This window comes from Etheostoma cragini, chromosome 1, assembly GCF_013103735.1.
Source record: "Etheostoma cragini isolate CJK2018 chromosome 1, CSU_Ecrag_1.0, whole genome shotgun sequence".
NCBI lineage: Eukaryota > Metazoa > Chordata > Actinopteri > Perciformes > Percidae > Etheostoma > Etheostoma cragini.
This window is the reverse complement of record NC_048407.1, coordinates 25,311,712-25,333,113: the sequence shown is the minus strand read 5'-3', so window position 1 is coordinate 25,333,113 and position 21,402 is coordinate 25,311,712. Positions and strand designations below refer to the sequence as shown.

General features: G+C 37.6%; 1 protein-coding gene and 1 long non-coding RNA gene across 3 annotated transcripts in view; one reads left to right on the top strand and one right to left on the bottom strand.

Moving 5' to 3' along the window:
- The first annotated feature begins 3,705 nt into the window (after nt 1–3,705).
- LOC117945549 lies at nt 3,706–6,478 on the top strand. 2 transcript variants are annotated; one of them, XR_004656827.1, is made up of 2 exons: nt 3,706–3,793; nt 6,014–6,478. It is a non-coding gene; the product is annotated as an uncharacterized LOC117945549 (long non-coding RNA). The 2 variants fall into 2 exon arrangements; XR_004656830.1 differs by lacking the exon at nt 3,706–3,793 and adding an exon at nt 4,005–4,561.
- A 10,453-nt stretch (nt 6,479–16,931) lies between these two features.
- LOC117943594 (transmembrane protein 266-like) overlaps nt 16,932–21,402 on the bottom strand; it is a 48,181-nt gene continuing 43,710 nt past the window's right edge. Inside the window, exons 10-11 of the mRNA XM_034869822.1 lie at nt 19,015–19,077; nt 16,932–18,600 (exon numbers count right to left, since the gene is read on the bottom strand). Coding sequence (XP_034725713.1) covers nt 17,939–18,600; nt 19,015–19,077 — 725 coding nt within the window. The 3' untranslated portion in view covers nt 16,932–17,938. The remainder of the gene's footprint in view (nt 18,601–19,014; nt 19,078–21,402) is intronic.

Here is a 21,402-nt window from a genome sequence, read left to right as displayed (position 1 = left end):
AGAGTGGACGAGGCTGCTGCACGGTCCCGCACGCTAGTGCTCTGACGTCATGACGTCAACACCGGACTGTCCAATCGCCCTACTGCATCTCTATCTCTCAACCTGTTTGTGTACAAACGCTTAAGAATGCAGATGTTCATATTGTGTTTTTTTTATCGTTCAAACAAAGATTAAGATGCACCACAATTTCATGATGGTGATATTGATCATCATCATTATCATAAAAAAATTACAAAAAAATGTGGCAAAGCTTCTTTATCCAAGAACATTAACCACCAAAAAAAAAATCTAAATTTGTTTGGTTAAAATAAATCTTTCGTTTCTTGGTCACTCAAGGAAGCAATACTATTGAAAATAAATATATTAGCAGGGTATTACGCATTTGGTCCATGATACAGTTGAACATGTCTGTTAAATTGCCCTTCACAGATTCACACTGGTGAGAGGAGGCTTTTTGTCTTGCTCCCCTGATGCTGGACATTATTGTCCCTTCCAATAAAGTTTAATTTTGATTTAAGCTGTTCTTTATAGGCTTTATCTTGGTGAAACATCAACAAAATTACCTTTGTCAAGATAGGGGACGATATTTGTTGAGAGTCGCATGTTCACTGGCAGCATAAATAATGGAGGTTACTGATTATTGCCCTGACATTTTTTAATTAAAAATTAAAATTAATTAAAAAAGTCAGCGTCAACGATAACCTTTTCAGTTATTTTTTTGTTGAGACAAACTGTACATTCAACAGGAGGAGGCGAGGACAATTGACAAGTCTCCTCTGCTCCGTCCCGGTTGCTCATCTACTCGAGAACAAGGCCATCTATTGGAGGGAAAGCAGAACTACATTAACCAGATCATGTCTGGGTCTTAATTGAAATCTGTATTTCACATGATGGACTAAGGCAAGCACCAACATCAAATTGGGGTTTAATAGTCTAATTCGATTCAAAAAGATTGTAGGCTGTTGTTTAAAAACCAGCAACATGCATTTCTATTGACAGGCTCGGTCTGTTTGAATGATGAAATGAACAAACAATGCAGACAGTTGCAATATGCCAAGGTTTTCAGTGTCTCTGTTCAAACACATTTCCTTCCCATGTCACCCTGCAGAGCTGTAAGTTAAACCCAATCAAAGACAACATCTTCTATGTTGCAGGAGCATTTCAAGCTCCTCCTGCAGTTGCCAGTTTTGATGTTGGCTGGGGTCTCAAACCTTCCTGTTAGAATGCGTAGTTCTGTAGCTATTCTTCTATTGGTGTCATTTAGATTGAGACTTCTTTGATGTAACATTAAGGGTATGTCACATATTGCATAATTAAACACATTTTATTTATTTTATTTATTTAAGTAAATATTCTATGACCTAAATGTTTTGACTGGTAATGGTTAATGAAGCCAAATAAAATGACTTTTCTGGCAGCACGCCAAAAAGTCTAGGTGAGAACAAATATAAGCATTTATGTTTGTATTAGTGTTTGGCCAAACCCAAAGAACCCGGTTGATACAGTATGTTGGCACAGGTATTGGTCAACTTATCATGTGACTTCCCCTGCTTCGTGTTGATGCCATCCCTCTGAGACTCATCTTTGCTTTTGGAGTTTGTTTTGGATCCATGAGTGCTAATTATACAATTTAACCCATCACATGACTGTTCATGTCCATGTTCAATGCCATAACCTTGGGGGTCGCCTTTGTTTTTAGAGATCTTTTTTTGAAATCAGTGCGTGATAATTTCACCATTTATCCCGTCATCTGACTGTTCGTGTTCAATGCAATTACATTGCCTTTGCTTTCGGAGTTCTTTTTGGAGATGTGGGTGACAATTTTACCATTTAACTGTAACTCATAAACTGATTCCCCCTGCTTCAAGTGAATGTCATTACTTTGGGAAGTGCCTTTGCCTTTTGGAGTTCTTCTTCTTTTTAAATCCATGATTTGCATATCTTCCAAGCTGAAGTCTTTTTCTTTTTGATTTTTCCACAACGGACCTCTGTCTGCCTGAGAAGTTCTTTTAGAATTTCTCTACCCTTCTCTTCAAAGGCTTTGATTTTTGCTTTTACGTTTTCCTGGAGTAGGTTGTCATTCATCAGGAGTCATTTTTCTTTTCTTTGGTCTCCATGTTTGCATCCTTGATTTTGGTCTCTGGGTAATATTTTTTTTTTTGGAGCATGGCCTTTTCTTCGTGGATGTCTTTGTTTGTTGCCTCCAGTTGCTTAATGTTTACATGTAGGGTATTGTTGTCTCTTTGGAGCATGTCCCTGTCTGCCTGGATGTCTTTATTTGTTGCATCAAGCTTCTTTATTTTTGACTTCAGGGCCTTGTTGGTGCTCTGGAGTACGTCTTACTGGAGTTTCTCGAGTGTTGCCTGGAGATGCCAGTTTTGGGACCAGAGGAGATGGCAATAATGCACCAAGTTTAATCGCAGTACAGCAGGACAGCCTTCCTGTTACTTTTACTCCAGTCTAGTCAATTTATTTTGTCTAATTATGAAGTTAACTTGTGTTAGACTAAAGGAGACAATGCTGGACTAAGGCCCTAGCTGTTTTCATTAACTTTATTCATATAAAGGCTTAAGGGTATCAAACAAGGTTAACAGGCTACATGTTAGCTCTTAATTTTGAACAATGTGATGGCCACAGCCATGGCCATACAATCAGTTTAAGAGCGGTAACCTCATGCATTTATATTTTTCCTTACATATTAAACATTTGTTGCAAAAGGTTTGTTAAAAATAACTCACAGGACACTTGGTTCATTTCACATACATTATTCTTTATTTAGTTGACCATACAGAAGTATCTTTTTGCGAGTGCACACCATTAGTTACTTTTAGATTGTCATTCTGTAGGTATAACTATTTGTTTTTGAGCTTATCCATGTTGGATTCCACAACCGGGAGGGATCCGGGAAGTCTGCTGGCTCACAGGTTTGGCATTTAGAGCAGGAGCAGCTTTATAGGGGAGGTGGCCTAATTGGACACTACCACTGCTTGTTATGTCCGGGGGTAGCTTGATTCTCTCCTTAGATATTTTGGGGTTTAGATTTATATTATAGTGAGTAATTTTGTTGAGTTAAAGTTAAGTAAAAGTGCATTTCTATTGGAATAGGTTTTTAGTTAGGTTTTGCATTTATTTTTTAGTTTACGTAGTACTGTTGGTAGTAGTGGTAGTAGCAGTAGTAGTAGTAGTAGTAGCAGTCTCCCCCTGTTTGTCAAAATTGGTCTGATCAGCCAATATATTAGAGCCCTTTGTTTCTTTTGTAGTAGGTCAGTTGTATTTTTGTGGCTCTGATGTTCAGAGCTTTAGTTACCATCTGTTTATTTGAGCTCTTTTACGGGCCCAAAACTTTATCTTCATTTTATGACTTTTGGGAAATGAAAACCCTTACCTTTGAACTTCCCTGATGACTCCTCTTTCTTTACTGCTTGGTCCCTCACAAGGCTGTATAATAAATAGGCTGTTAATGAATTATTCCCTGATCCTAAGAACAGAATGGTCTAGATTGTTGTTTAGATGTGGATTAGAAAATATGGACTAAAAGCAGAAACTCAAAAAGTAATTTTTTTCTACATCTTTCCCCTCTCTCATTCCCTCACTTTCAGGGAAACTTAAAAAATATTCCTGCCTTAAATGATGACTCTTATTTTCAAAGCCACAAAACAGATATGCTCCTCCTGCTTCAAACAGTGGCTTGGGTTGTATGGGACTGCTGCTGACTTCAAATTTAGTTTGCTCATGAGCCAATCCGACCAACATGTAAACATCCGTATGCAAGAGGAACAGTTTAGGGAAACTGGTGAGTAGAAAGATATGACGGTTACGGTTGGGTCTGTAGATGTGGTTATTTTTCTGCAAGAATAAGGTGATGTTAACTATCAGCATGGCTGTCTTATTGTAGTGTTAAATAATTTTGGCTTTACTGCTGTTCACTAGTCTACACATTGGTCAACCACTGGGGTCAGGTATACACAAGCTGTGTAAAACTCTAATTATTTCATTCATCTTATTGTTTTTATGAAATTTTTCAATTATGTCAACAGTCATCATAGAGTCACAGTCTCACATCAAATAGAAAGTTTTTTGTGACACCTTTAGTCTACTGTATCTTAATGTTGTTGCACATGTGGGCTACTGTAATGTTTGAGGATTATGTTGATCACTATGTGCAATCGCTCTGCAGTTTGGTATTCCTGCCATCACATCTGCTGTAGAAAATGCTTTTGGCCTTTGACTCAGCTGGGTTTACTGACACTTGATTATGGAATAAACCATTTTTAATAGCCCCAAAAGAAGCATGACCGATGACATCAATGCAGGTTGTTGACTGCCAAACTGCCCAAGCAATAAAAGTTAATGTCACAGTATTGTTGCAGTAGGTATCATTATTCTTGGTTGATGTTGTTTTTTAATACTTACACATGGGATTCTCAACATGCCAGTCTCCTCCAGAACACCCTTTTTGTTGCAGAGCACAACAACAACAACAACAACAAACCCCCTATCACACTTACTGCCATCACTGCTGCCAGCAAGGCAGGAAGAGAGGTGTCATGACTAATAGCTGGTAACAACTGTGTAACATTAGGCCTGCAGTACTTTTTGTTTGCCAAAACTGCCAAAACCTGTCAATGCGTAATCCAGGGCTCTGGTGATTTACAAAGACATGCACACTACATCATAGATCTGCTGAAAGCTCCATCATCGCCAGCTCATGTATTACAGAGACAGTGTTTGATGTGGAGAGTAATCTGTAATCACTGTAATCCATTGCAACAAAAAAAGGAGCGACCATTCAAGAGCTCTAAAACAAAAATAATGATACCTGAGCTTTAAATACACCACAGCTGACATTATTTAGTGAGTTCAGTTAGGATGCATGAACTGATATAACTTCACTGAGTTCATTTGAATCAGGAAATGCTTTTATTTAATTTTTTTAACAGGGTGGCTATGGAGATCAGTACAGACAAATGGGATGAAAACAACGTCCTAGTGGTACAACATGATTCATACCATTTCTTTCTACAAGGTAGCTTATGTGCTTTTCTACACAGTTTTTCTGTCAAAAGACAATAATAATTGTTGATATACAAATTGTATTATAATCATATTGTTATTGTTTACATAGCACAAAGTAATACAAACACAGTTTGGTAAAATGGTATCATTTGGTATTTGATTTAATATCTCTCTACCTCACAATTCTAATCTGTTTGTGGTAAAATCCCATTGATAAAATTGTCAACGCTAGCTTTTTACAGCTGTCATCCTCAGTCTTGGCAAATCATGAGTTTACAAAATAAAGTTGTTGGCTTCTGATCTGCTCAAAATCAAATGTAGTAATTTAGTCCCACTTGTGACAATTCTCTCTAAGTCATGTAGAGTGAAGTTTTCAGTCATGCATAACAAATCCAATATTATATTCTACGTGTTGGATTTTAAAACTTTAACGAATTATTTCCAAATGTTGTAATGCACCTTAAAGTTGTTTTTTCTTTATAATGAGTGACTTCATCTTGTATTCTGTAATTGTTCAATGGAACTGTCAGCTCATACATCTAATTGTATTTCAATTGAATCAGGATGCATTAAATTCAAGCTTAAGTATTTTAATGAGGCTCATATTGATCTTTATTTCTAAACTGTACTCTGTTTACTATTAGTACAGGGGGCATTATGTGGTTAATTCAAACACATCATTTGAATTACTCACTAACTTGCATCAGTCACTTTAAATTGTACTATAAGCTCTGTCTCAGAAAGAGTGGTATCACATCCAAGCCACTTTTATTTCTTATTGTAAAAATGGCTTGAATGTAAAATACATGTGTGGCAGATAGTTTTAAAACCAGGCTGAGCTTTACCTCTTTCATGCTTTGACATGCAACCTTTTCACCCGGCCCTTAGAGAGCTCATTATACCCATTACTTTACCTTTTATGGTCTCACTCACTGTCACTAAAGATCTCTGAAAGCTTTGTACTGTAAGCCTCAGCATGTTGTGGTTCACTTTACAGGATCTCCTCTCTTGTCTGCTAAGCTGGATGTGGCTACTATTTCAGACATCACTGAGGTCAAATCCCAAGACGCTTTTTTGTCCCGACCATGTGCTGCTGAGCCTCTTGTTGTCATAAATGCAGTAAGTGACGTGAACAATGACAATGTAAAGAGGACTTAGGAAAGGCACACCAACTGCACAAATACCACTTGAACACCATCCAACTATTAGCTCAATGTTCTTTTTATTAAATGATCTGTCTTTGCTACAGTTCCCTCAAGGATAAGTTAGAAAGCATCATATGACAACTTCTCATAATGATATATCATAGACACAGCCTGATTAATTCTAGAAGCATGCATTAAGCGTGGTTCACTTAATCACCCAAACCTTTTGGCAACGTTTTGATGGTGATGTCGTGGCTTATTTATGCATGCTGTATTGTATATAGCATTTCCCACAATACATGGCCTGCCCAGAAGAAAGTATTAATAGTATAACGTATTGAATGTAGACTAAAATGTTGTGGGCACTCATTCATTGTTTTGCTAATGCCGCAGGCCAAGAATGTTACATATGTGCATTCAATATAGAGTGACAGTAGATGTCGAATGTAGCTTTATTGTTTGTGACCTGTTAATGACTGCTAGATCAAGCCCAGGCATACTAGCTGTCACTCTAGCATAAAAACCTCCCAGAAGAATCTCTAATCACCACTTTGATGGGGCCCATTAACCTCATGAAATATATATGTGTGACTGAAATCATCCACTTAAACTTTGGCAAGAGCTAAATGTTCTTGTTTGGAATTCAGGGAGGGGGGCTGTCCTGGGCTGCATTACTGAACTTTTCACAGTGATTGGTTGTCTCTTGAATGTTTTAGAGATCCATGGCACTTTGCCTACTATTGTCAGACCTATTACTAATTTAATAACATTTTTCAAACTCCCCTGGCTTGATTCAGTTGAAGCATTGCCAATTTGTTTATGTCTGTTGGAGCATCTTTGCTATTGAACAATGTAATACCGTTTTTTTTCTTTTGCAATGGATTGTTTTTTTCCAAAAATTATTTGATGAAAATAAACCAACTTTTTGCTGAACCCTTTTTGTTCTTCTTTTTTTTTAAAGTTGTCTAACTTTACACTATGTGCAATAGATTTTTATGTCGTTGATATTTTTTAATTGCATATATAATTAAGATGAATTTTAAGATTACTACAACACATGAAAAATTCCTAAATTACACAAATGCTTGCATTATTATGGTTTAGCCATTGTGTAATTGAAATACACACTACAGGGTACTGCATAGTATATTGTTCATGGATTTATTTACGGATTGCCCACTTCCTCCTGTGAGGATTTCCCAGCCAAACTCTAAACCAGGAGTGACACACAAGAAGGCAAAACTGTCAGTACGATTTTCTTAAATCATAGGCTTTTTTTCAAAATCTTTTTAAAAATGAAAATCATCTTCTATTTGGTTCCAATGCTACATTACTTTGCACAAAAAGCAAGGACATTTGTGTTTGATTATTTCACTGCGGTAACTACCTTTTGTTGTAGTTGTCTTGTCCATTTTATTATAATTGAAATACCTTTTGGAAGCCAAGTTTGGAACACTTAGGCTGTGTAGTTTGTTCACTGCACATGTTGATGTGTTCATTTTTGGCCTGTTACCAATAGTTGAGAGCACAACTGTCAAAATCACAACTTAAACCTCTGCTTTGCTGACCTTTATGTCTTTGTGTTTATTCAGAACAAGGCCTGAAGAGCAGTGACAATTCCAAGCTGCTGTATGAGCTGGTTGATAAACTCATGGCTGCAGGTATATTGTTTTGGTAACACTTTACTTGAATGTATCTACATAAGAGTGAAGAAATCCCACTATCATGACACATGAACCCTAACCCTAACCATAACTTGTCATGACAAAAACTGAATGACACTTACTAAAAGAAGCATTATGTCATTAATGTTTATGACACATTCATGACTGCGTCATGTCACTCTTATATCGACACCTTCATAAGTTTTTCATTTGTCAGTTGAAAGTGACACGTGTGTGAGGGTGTGAAATTTGTGAATGCTTGCAGCTTGAATTTATGTGTTAGCTTCCGTGCACTCACTTGCCGGCACATGGTTGTCTGCATTCATGCAATAAGATGTGTGTGTGGTGGGATGAGACAGTTTTATTATATCATCACAGCTTCTAGAGCTGCTGTAGCTTCTGGCTCTATCTCCAACGAGATGCAGGTCAGCAGGGCAGGAAAGATTTTTGCTCCTGCAAGTCATTAATTACATGCTTGCAGCTTTGACACCAAATGATTAATGGATATTATGTTTAGATTTATTAAAAGACTGGAAAACCTGAAAACACAATTTAAACTTCAAGCAGGTTTTGTTTGACAATTAGGGCCTATACTGTATATGTAATGATTTATATTAATTTATAATGTATGCTAACTTCTTAGACCATGATTTGTGTGAAGATTGAATTCAAAATTTAAATGAAATGATAAGCTGTTTATAGACCACAATGTATCATACATAACATTTACTTAATTACAACCGAACAACTAAACAAACTGGTAAACACACATTTGCAGTAATAATCCTTAAATAATGAGGAAAACCTCTTGCTGAACATGGCAATCTTATAGTATATGGCACTATTCTTCAAACAGTGTTCCGACATGCTTTGGAACAGATTGTATTTTTTTTGATAGATGTCTAATGATCATCAGATGTCACAGGCTGGTGCCTTGTTCTGAAGATAGGCTAATTCCTGCACACAGACGCACCTTTTAACAATTCTAAATCCACTGGGTGAATGACTGCATTATAATACCATTTTAATTGCTTCAATTTTTGAACACTTGAACAATAATAATAATAATAATACATTTTATTTATAATGCCCTTTACATTTCAAAAAGAAATCTCAAAGTGCTACAATTAATAGGGAGTTAAAAACAGTTTCCAGAGTATGATACAATTTACAAGCAATAATAAAACACCATAAAACTAATATTAAAACATTGACTATAATAACAAGTTAATTTGTACATTTGTTTCTCACTCAAAGCAACATTTGAATGTGGTTGATGAGCAGTTCAAAGCTGTAAATGTAATTTAAGTGCAATGAGCACCACACTTCTGTCCTTAGTCAGCCAATAATGTTTTCCATTAATATAAGCAATTAGGTTACAAGATAATACACATTTGTGAACAGATATCTCCTCAAATCCTTTTGTAATGACAGTTTAAAGACAAAAAGGTCAAGTGTTATTTTAAAATACATAATAACAGCATGTGTCACTGTTTTATGTCAGTGATGATAAGTCTTTGTGCAGTTATTTATTTTGTCCTAAAAAATGCCTGAGTGTGGAGAGAGAAAAAAAAATCACATCCTCATGCAAGCGAGGCCGTTCTGAGAGGGGAACCATGTTACAGATTTATAATTCATAATTCTTCAGAGATAATGCAGTATTTACATGATAATTAGTATTAATTTTTGATTGGTGCCTCAGGGCAGTTCTGCATTGTTAGGCTGAAGAATCAGTGCCATTATTACCTTATCAGTGTAACTGTCAGCCGCCTGTTTTATTTTACAAATGCACATCTTGTATTTTAATATCAGCTGCTCTCATCAGCACCGAGCGGCGGTCTTGTTGCTTATCTGCAGCTTTAACAAGAGGCTGTGTCACTTAAATCAGGAAAGAAGCAACAACGCCTCTGTGTGTGTGTGCAATACCAAACCCACTGAAACAGTTGGTTCTCTAAATAATTGTCTATTAAAACTAAAAGTAGAAAGTGCAAATATGCAACTCTAATCCAGTTCATCAATATATATTTAACTATTCAAATATTCATTAGTCATATAGTAGCAATTGCAGTTTAAGCTAGATTGAGTTTTTACTCTTTTAAGTTTATTATTATTGACAGGGTGGACAAAACAACATAATGCAATCTAATGCAAGAGTTGATAGGACTTGATGCTTCAACCCGTCGTTTTATCAACTCTCAACCCAATCATTTAATTCTTTCCATTTTTAGTGTTAATAAAATGTGTATGTATTTCTTTTCATAAGCAATGCATGAATAATGTTATTTAAATCTTTATTCTTATGGGTTTTAACTCCCTGAAGTAGAGCTGTAACAATGTGGGTTTTTAAAAACTTGGTTGACTTACTAAAAAATGTTTTGAAACTATTTTGATAATTGATTTATCGTTTAATAGCCATACTCTGGTTCCAGCATCTCAAATGTGAGGATGTGATGCTTTTCTATAGTTATTAATTATCAATTGATCTTTGCTGGTCTTATAAAATAAGCAATTTGAATAAGTTACTTTTCTATGAAATCGAGATGGGCATTTAACTTGAGGAGAAAGCATTGTATGCATTCTTGGCTGTACAACACACACACAGACACACACACACACACACACACACACACACACACACACACAAACACACACACACACACACACACAAGGGCTGCCGGGTAATTTAATGTAATGTGCAGAACGTTCTGGGCCTTCTGTGCTCCGCCGTGTTGTGCTTACTGACCAGCTGATGATTCAGTTGTGTCACATTCTGCCTGTTTTGTAAAGCACTCATGTTCTCACACCTGAGGGAAGCTTCTCTGTGTGAAGGAGGAGGTTTCAGCATCACTTTGGGGTATTTTATTAACAGGACACCAGGTGTACGACTCCCTGACCTGCTCCTTCCGCCAGCTGTGTGTGTGTGTGTGTGTGTGTGTGTGTGTGTGTATGTGTGTGTGTGTGTGTGTGTGTGTGTGTGTGTGTGTGTGTGTGTGTGTGTGTGTGTGTGTGTGAGTGAGAGACCATGTGGAGACCAAATGGTAGACAACCAGAGCTTTGGGAAAACTGACCAGGCTTGGCAAATCAACCAGCGACTCTGTTGAACCAAAAGCTGCTTGCTGCTCCCTAATGTCGTCTACTTTCTAGAGAAAACTTTGAAACGCTGCCTGCATGCAGCTTGATACTGAAGGCAAAGGAGCATGCTTTTTTCTGTCTTTCAAGTGAAAAAAGGCCCTCTAGATTGACAGCGCCTTTCATACTGTATTATCCGGCCTGGCTTTTAACTCTAGGAGAACTGTGTTCACAAATTGATGCTCTGCTCCTTTGGGGCTGTAGCTGAAACATTAAATTGTACTGAAATATTCATATGTGAGTGCATTTAGCTGAGAGCAATTGATGTGCGACTCCCCAGAGGTCGGATGGAAATGTTGCAGGGCCTCGCTGTCAGACACCCTGAGCTCTGGCCGGGACAGTGATTTAGCCGAGGCTTCCAAGTCAGACCAAGTTGAGGGCTTCTGTAGTCAGAACATCTGATGTCTGTGTCTGCCCGGTGGCCAGAAACACCGCAAAAATTCTGCTTGTGCTGTAGACCAGTTGGCAACTTAAAATCTAGCAAGGCTTTTAAGACAACTTAATGAATATAAGAGGAAATGAGCAGTTTACCAGCCTTTCACCCTCCTCATTGTTTTAAGAAAAACAGTCATTAGTACAAAAATAAGTGATTTAAGTTGTCACTTTTGTTGAGAAACATTTTAGAGTATGGATGCTAGTCAATTAGTTTTAGATGGATACATTAGTTACTTACGTATTTTATGATTATCAATGACTAAATGAAAAAGTATTGCTATTGGAGTAATTATTTTCCAATCAAATTTTTGCACTTGTGTTTATGAAAATGCTGGTGCTCTACTGTAGATTGCAGTAATCTCAGCAGCTGTTCTGCTTCTGGTTCAATGAACAACAGTAATGTAATTCAGATCACACAAAACTGACAGTAAATTGTGTTTAATAGTCTACCTACACTGTATTTTATTTATTCCACTATTAATATTCATGCATATATGAATACATCATGAGACATTCACAAGACCAAACTCAGAATTCTTATTTCATTCAGAAAGTTTATGTTTACAGTAGAACATTAAACCAATCATGTCAGTCAGAAAGAAACAGGAATTGTTTGTTTTCATTTGAAATAAAGTGGAAAAACTAAATAAAGAATGAGTCTGCATGTGTTTAAATCATTAAGTTTCATTGACTCAGCACTTACATCTCGTTACTGTCAAAGTTTGGGTCAGGATGTTTATACATTTGTTGCAAAAGAAATACATTGAATATGAATTAGTACATGCCCATTGCTATTTGGAAAAATGTTGAATCCGTGGCAGCAATTTCCCTGAAGAATTGGACTTTTTACTCAAAATGTTTGCTAATTTACATTTTAAATAGCAATTCATGCATAAAATGCATGTTGGATTGCTGAATTAATTTTGATGTTCTGTAGATTCTTTTAGTCAGTTCTTTGGAGCACAACGTGATGTAGTGTCCCATCTCCCAGAGGACTTTGTCCTCATGTTTATCACATCACCAATTTGGCAAATACGTCTTCTTCTGTTTGCTTATAACACATGCAGGAGCAACATTAGAAACTATCAGTATTTTCTTTCTCTGGAAGAACTCAGAGAAATCCAAAGAACTCAACATGAGGCAACAGACTCAAGAGGTAGTTTCTGTCTTATTTGCATTTACAGTTTGCCTTTCCTTTTTTTTAGCAAATTAAAAATGTGTTTTACATTCACTAAAAATAATTTAATAATTAATATTTTATCTCAAGAGGACTGAAGTGATTGAGCTTGGTCAGTCAGTAAGTCTTGTTTCCAGTTCCAGTTTGACCCACTTTTATTCCAGGTATCACAACGAGCATCTGAGGGGAGGGGACCAGAAAAAACAGTTTTATGTAAATTTGAAAAAAAAGAAGTCAAAAAAACTTCTGTAGCCATGACAACAGTCTCCTGAGTGTATTTCTTCCACCAAGTGAACCTCCGGATCCTGTGCACTTAAGAAATATGTTTCAAAAAGAAAACCTGAGAAGCTTTTTAAAGAATGATGTATAATTTATTTGTATTTTTCTCCTTCAGAGCCTTTTGAGAAAGAGTGTCCTGAGTGAGACGTGTTCTGAATCTGTCAGACCGCAGCAGTAATGCAGTCAAACTCCCCACATCTGTTTGTTCTCAATGAGATTGATCTTTTTCAACATATACCCAGCTGTTCTGTGCCATACGGCATTATTCAAAATCTCTTCCACACACTTGAAAATAAATCACATTCAACAAAACCACTTAGGTGTTGATTCAGTAAATGCTTCTCGGACAGGTAATTGATAACATCAAATGTGCACATTACAGTTTTTCTCAGACGCTTTGGTGCATTTCTCACAACAATATTAACATTTGCACTAAAGTTGTGGAGGTTAAACAGTTAGTTCAACCTCCAGTTTGAAGAACACAGCTGCAATAAGTGTGTATGTTGACAAGAGTCAGAAGTATCAATTGACATGTGATTTCAAAGTCAGCTTTTTTACATTAAGATTTAACTTTGCGCTTCAGTGCATTTTTGCACCCAGTGAGTTAATATTTCTAATCTTAATGGCAATTTCAGATTTCCGATCAGCTTTTCACCCCCACAGTTACGCTGTTACAATGTTTTATGAAGACTTTACATATTTCTAAATTGTAGTGAGGAAGGGTACCTTGTTGTAGAGTTGCAGGCAGAGTCAGTATATGTAAACCAACAATGATCATGTAATCTTAATGCAGTTAAAGTGGCTCCCTCGGTGCCATTATTAAAACATTTTAATTATTAAGTGTCTAATGGTCACTAGTAATACACTGAACTTCCTGTGAGTGTGACAAGGACCCTCCTGATTCATTGGACAGGTCCCAAAAGCAATTTACTTCTCTCATTGTCCCTGCCTGTCAAAATAGAATACTTAACTCAGACTGACCTAGCATGATACATATTGACAAAATGGGTCTATATGAATCGTTCAGGCACCCCTTTCATTTGATCTTTCGTGGCAGAGGAAAGGCATTAGGCATCACGCTTTGTTTACACTTGGCACTGCACAAATAACTTAGTTTGGCATCACTAGGCAGTGTATATGTGGGTGTAGCTGGAAGTTGAACCGAACGAGTTGTCTCTTTATTTACATGGCTGGTTGAGCTGGAAGGGGTTGAGATTAGACGTGCAGCACCTCCACTTGAGACATGAATACCAAGGCAGCCGTGACCGATCGAGGCTGAGCCAGGCTTTGGCACCCATATTCACCAGGACTCCTCTGTGTGTGTCACGAGCCAAGCAGATCATTATTTATTTACTTGTTTCATGGCATGAGATAGGCATTGTTGTTTTTGTAAACTAGATTGATGTGACGCGTCTAGTAGTAGCTAGAAGGTTGCAGATCCAGGTGATCAACTTACATGTTAGCTCTTTTAAAAAAGGAAACTCACACACACACACACAATGCCATTTGCTGCTGATGACAGTTTATAAAAAAGGGAACCGTTTTCATACCAAAAAAGATTTTGAGGATCCAATGGATTTTAACAACAGTGTTACATTATCAACCTGCTGATTTGTTGTTGTTTTCCACTGCCAATACATTTTCCTAATGATGACTTTAAAGTAAAACAGAAAACTTGAAGCAGCATGTTTCTGTATTGTTTGAAGTAACTTTATTCAGTGGAATAAAGTAAATTTAATATATTCTGTTCTAAGGCTGTTTGAGAGAGGACTCTAGCTTTGAAGAAGTTACTGTTAATTAAACCCAAATTAAACTTGTTAAAATATAAAATAAATTCCTAATAAGTGACAAATAGACCTCCCAAATAACAATGCTGCTTCACATTTATTTGAATTATTCCGTTGCATTTCAAATAGGTGCTAGGCTTCCAAAATCAGTAATTAAACATTTTCATTAAAACTATTGTTTGCTACACAATATTTGCATTTGCTTTAACATTTTTTCTTATTTATAATGATAGAACATTAGGAAACTGAGACAATGCTGAGCTATACTGTTCCCAAACCCCTGGTTCCCACATTGTTAAAGACTCAAAAGAACCGTATTGTGTCAGTAATTATTGTTCAAATGTAAACTGATTCTTGAACAATGAAAGAACGTTTAAAAATTAGTTCACCTTGCTTCCCTTTAGACAAGTCTTCATACGTGGCCTACTGTAGTTAATCTGTAAATAATACAGTAGCTGCAGCTTCTTCACACAAAAGGCGTCCAGTACTGTCCGTCTTCACTTACTTGTGATGAGGGCAACTATGGCGGTCATGGGGCAAATGTCTCTTACTGTAAATTAAAATCCAGAGAGCGGTCTAGTTGTCTAGACACTGCAGTTGTAGTACATAGCCTACATATGTTTTAACAATTTGTTTCAAACTTTGTCCTATGCGCTATCAATGTAAATACACCTGCTGTACTTCCTAAAAATGAAATTGAAATGTAAATGCAAGAAAAGCGGACATTGGCAGTTTGCAAAGGTATTATCTTGGGGTTAAGATGCAGTTTTTAAAATGGACTTACAATTATTAAACACCCAACCAACTGTCCATGGTCAATGAAGTCTTACAGCCAGGGTCTTTTAACTTTAGTGTCAGGGCTTCAAAAAGTTATTTAGGGGATGAGTCTTCAGTTCTGTGACTCCAAAAAGAGCTGCAGATAGAATCCTTGTAAACTATAACTGATGATAGTCTTATGTGCACCCCAACGGTATTTGTAATAATCCCCCTAGTTCCCCGTATGTACTGTTTGGTTTACAAATGAATTAAATGAGTCTGTTACAAAAACTCCAGATCTGCAAATTAACTTAGTTCTCAAAACATAAACCACTTGTGTTGATAGCTTAATTAATTGCATCTGTAATAGTTATTAACAATTAAAACACTCTCTGGATACTTGTAAACATTTGACAAGCAACAAAATGGTACAGGAGTTTATCTTCTGAATTAATGATATGAGAGGGTAATTAGAGGGCGTGATACTTCTCATGACACACTTAAAATGACTTGACCAATTAGCAGTTGTTGTGACAGGTCTTCCAATGTTAATAACCTTAAATAATTTAGTTTTTTTTTTAAATCATGTGCATAGAAGGAGATGATGCTAATGAAACAAGGGTGTGCAGTGTGTGCTGTAGCACGGAGCCTGTGAGAAGAACGTTTTCGATTAGAGCTCACTCAGTGTTTTTATCATGCCGCCCTATCTTTGGTACAGCTATAAGAGCAGTGATGGTAATGTCTGTATTACTATAATTGAAGCTTTTTTTTTCATCAGACCAACCAGATCTCTGAGCCGCAAGGCAAACTTTTTTTTTTCTTCCTTGGTTAGTGGGCCGTGCACGAGAGGAGCGAATAAATTGATTAAGGTTGAGTAAAATTTCATGGTAAGCCAATCAGAGGTAGAGTAGGGCGGGTGTTGAAAAGCAAGCATAGTCGGACACACCATGAACAACACAAGCGAGTCAGTATACGAGGGACAGGTATGGCCTCATGAAATCATGGAGAGGGTTAACTTTTCCTGCAACTTATTTAACACCGTGGTCAACAAACATAAGGGAGCCACTTTGTTTCTCACACTTTGACACTAGAGAGGCTACTCACGCCGAAGCTAATCACTGTCATTCTCTCACTTCTCCCTCGCTCTATCACACCCACACACACACACACACACACACACACACACACACACATGCTGGCTTGACGAACACAAAAGCACAAAAGTATAGACATCAGGGCAATAATGTTATTTGCACTGCAAAGAGTGTTTATACTTTAAGTGTCCATTTCATTATAATATTCAGATTTACCATGAATATTGAACATGCACATGTATTTTAAGTTCCAGTAAAGAGGGGTGGAGGTGGGGTCACATTTGAGCTTTCAAAAATGTACTTGAAAGTAATGCATTAGTTACTTTCTAAAGTAACTATTTACTTTTATAATATGTAACTGAGTATCTAATTTAGTTACTTTTCGGAAGAAGTAACTAGTAACTAAAAGTAACTTAAACACTGTTTAAGAGTCAGTAAGGTGAACGCAGTTAGGGAAATACTAACTTTTATTTTTGCTTTTTTCATTCAAAAGACAAACACCTGCATTTGGCAATAACTTCCTCCATATCAAGTTCACAAAAGTGTCTGTAAACATTAAAGTGCAAAGAATTTGCTTGCCATTTAGGGCACATATCTTTTAAAGGTTCATGCTACAAGCACTCCAATCTAGTTTCATGTCACTTACCTTTTCAGTTCATCCACACAAATATACCCTACTTATGTTTTTTTTTTTTTTTTCTTTTTTTTTTACAAGTAAAACAAAAATGCTAGTCAAATAATTCTAATGGTGGTCAATGGTTTCAGATCAAACAAATTGACAAAAAGGCAAAGGTAAAAAAAGAAAGAAATTGTCTGTCAATAGCCAGTTGTTGCTGTATAGTTAAGCCAGTTGTATTTACCCTGTGGCTGTTTAAACAAAAAACAGCATGACTGATGTTGAAAGTTGATCATACAAATTAAAATGAACAAAATAACAAGAAAAATGCAATAAAAAACACTCCTTTTAACTGTTTGAAATTCCAAGAACAGTGTCTTGGTTTGCAACACAATTCAGAATTAACGTTTTTGATCAGTAGAGGCTTGAATGGCCCCTTGCTGGTTTTAATTCATGTAAAGTTCAGTGCATTTAGGACCTTTTCAAAGTGAGGATTCCTGATGAAGAAGGTGTCCAAGAACACATTAGACTTTCCTTTGCTGGGATGTTCTAGTCTTTGTTGTGCTATGCCAGGGAATTTCTGATTTTAAAAATCCATCTAGGAGGAACAGGGGAGGTTGGACAGTATGGCAAAGGGCCTAAGAGTTCTAATTGTCATTTCTACTACTGACCTCTAAACATGTCAAATTAAGGAGCATCAGTGTTAAGTGGAAGCTAAGGCTTAAGCTTGCTCAGGATTGGCTAAGACTGGATTTACACAGCCAAAGAAAATCCAATTTAAAAAATTTAAAACAAGGTGGCAGTAAAAGACAAAAATACTTGTTTCTGTGTAAATGTAGCCTATGTATCAGGCATGTGCCCCAGAGGTGTGTCAGCTGGTCCCAGGAGCCGGTACTTCTCCTCCAGGGACGGCCTAGTAGTGCTGCCCTGCAGGTGGATCAGTGGCTTAGTCTGCAACAGCACACAACCCCTTCCCCGGGCTCGTCTCTCCTCCTGGTTCCTGCGGTTGAAGATGTTTATTCTGTTGTCCAACTCAGGGCTGGCCTTTTCTGAGCCAGTAGGGCTGGGAAGCTTAAGGTTGACAGGGTCTACTACCAGGCCCTTTTGAGCAAGGCAGGAATCCTCAGAGAGGGAGGAGAGTAGCTCCTGCACCACCATGCTGGGGTCCCTGCAAGGGTTCCTGCTTGGGTCCCTGCTGGGGTCCTTGGCTGAGAAGGAAGGAGGGCAGTAGTGATGGGTGTTGTAGCTCAGACTGAGGTCCTGAGCTGTGCTGCTGCTGGAGTCTGTCACAGACAAACCTGAGGTGTGTCTACTCAGGCTGTGAAGGCGGGCCGTCTGGCTGCCACTGGATCTTGATATGCTGGTTGAGGCGTCACTCACGGCACTGCCCACCTGCTCACTAAGCATCGAGTTTGACTGGATTGGATTTGGATTGGTGGGGAGGTGAACATCGATGGCTGCCATGGTGATGACCCGGGCACCTAAACCAGAAGCTCCGGCATCTTGAAAGATGGTTTACACATTTAGTGAAAGTCAACAGAGATAAAACAAATTAGCCCTTCACTTCAAATAACACAAGTGCATAACAGTGTACTTTTTGTCAGTCATATGGAGAAAAAAAATTGTGAATGAATTATGCTGCTGCCTGTGGTACTGTATGTCTGAGATATTTACTCAACAAATGTCCTAATTTTGGCTAAATGTAAATTGATGGTAATTTGAAGTGTTGAATAAGATTGTAGAAAGGATTTTTGTCTGGAATTTTTTTTAAATATTTATCATGAGTTCCAGCTCTCCACCAGTGAAGGTGTAAGTTGATCACCTGCATCAGACAAATCTATGACTTAGCAGCTCAAGTAAAGCAGTGACTCAAAAGACTTTTTTAATGAACGTGTAGTGGAGTAGTATGCACTCACCACTGCTTGCTTCGCTGTAGTATTGGCTGATGTAGTTGTTCATGTCATCACGTACAACTGGATCTGAGATTAAAAAAATAAAAAGATAGATAAATAAAGGAATTTACATAATTCATATTTGTACACCCAAGTATGTTTCTAAAGTCTGTGATTTTGTTTAATGTACTCTATAACAAATGTTTTACTATTTAAAAACAATAACTGTGTTTACATATTTCCCATACCACAAGGATGCACATTATCCCTATTACTGTTAAATACCACTCTTTAAGAAACATCTGTGATGCTTTCCCAATCACCCAGTCAAAATCATACCACCATAACAAAAGCTTGTGTGCAGATGATAATATGTATACATCACACACCATTAGTTCCTCTTCTTTGTCCAAAATCGGATTATGAGCTTCTAGTAAACACTTTATGCATAAATCATTGGTTAAACCTGCTAACAAATTTACTCAAATTTGAGTTGACTTGCTGAATGTGGAATCGGAAAAAAAATGAACTCCTTGTGAACCAGGAGAGCCTTCCTCCTGCAGTACCTTCATACATACATCAAATTCCTTTTACCCCTCTTTTCACTACCACTCCATGACATAAACTGGTGTGTCCACACAGTAAGTCATCTGTCTCTTGTCTATTTATATGCCAAATATGCCTGCGGTGAATGTTGTTACTACAACTATATTGTTATCACAGTTTTGATTGCAATGTGTGGTTTTTGAATTTTTGAATTATACATAAATAAATTAAAAACATTCATCATACTGTTAAACAAACATTATTATATGTAATATCACTACAGAATGTACCATGTATTCCGAATGTATAACAGGAAATGACCAGTCACATTAGGATATAACATAGTGGGACTGACTCATACTCTGTGTGACTCATACTCTGTAATTGGATTTCATACATTTTTGTCCGTAGGTCCATTTCGGTGTTAACCACCCAAACTACTGCAAATGGAAAATATCTCCTATGTTTACAACATAATATTGACAGAGATGACTTCTGCCCCAGGCCACGGGTACTTTATTGTCAAGTGGTCAGGAACACGCACAGCTATGCTGTGCATTAGCTGCACCCTAGTGCACCAGAAATAAACTGGGACAGGGTGGGGTTGGTTTCAGGGATGAGAGGAATGGGGGGAAATGAGGGAGAGGGAGCTCTTTGTTCAGGCACAGATCCCTCCAGTCTAGCAGACCTCTGTGTGCGTGGTGAATGGCTGTGATCTGCGATGCTCCTCTCTCCGCTTGATTGGTCTTGAGCTCACTGTCCGCTGGCTGAGTGCGAACCCAGAGTACTCTGAGTGCTAGCCCCTGTCCCCTGGGACATGCTGCAGACTCTGATGGGTAATTTCATTTATTTTTCAGTCTAAAATATTAATCCCTGAGCCACCCCTGGAGAGGAAGCATTGCACTCACTAAAACAAGACTGAGACAATCACTCCACAATTAATAACACATGAGTCTGAAGGAAAAAGAATGGGCTGTCCAGCATACGTAAAAGGATCTGCCCTTCTTTTAGTGACAGTCAAGTTACCAGGCTGCTCGTCTGAAAAAAAAAGAGGTGACATGCTGGGGTCCCTTAAGTTAAAATCTGAACTATAATTTTGGTGGGTGAACTATCACTTCTACACCACAGGTAAAGCGGGGTGAGAGGAAGACAAGCGACCACTGCAAATACAACAGGCAATTACTATTTTAAATTTAAAGTAAACAGACTTTGATTTGATAACATACTAGTAACACAGTTTGGGAAATTCATTTATGTACCATATAGGCTAGTAAGCCATGAGGATGAGGATGAGGAAGCCTACTGACTTTTGGTCATGAGTGAAATGTCTCAATCACTAGTAGATATATGATGTGACTTTCATGTCCCTCTTTGAATAAATTGTACTAACATTGGTGATCCCCTGACTTGTTATCTAGTGCGATCATCGGTTTGGTTTAACTTGCAAAATTAATGGCATTCCCATCAAACACAGCTGCACTTTGTGCTGCTGCTAATTAGCAACTGTGTGCATGCCAACACGCTAAATTAAGATAGTGAACATTGTAAACATTATACTTGCTTAAGATCATCATGTTGGCATTGTCATTGTGAGTATGTTAGCATTTAGCTCAAAGCCTCACAAATTCAATAGCTTGGCTAACACCCTCTCTCAGTATCTTAGAGAAAACTCCACTGGTTCATTGATTAACACTGATTGTCACTGGATATTCCTAAAACCTACATGGTTTGGTACTTTAAGGTGACAAACCCCTCAATCTCCTGGGACTTTCACTTTTATGAAGGCCTTGATGAGAGTTCTTGGCCATTTGATAGCACCATGCAGGTGAGCGTGAGAGAAGCCCATTGAGACCGCGTCTGCAATAT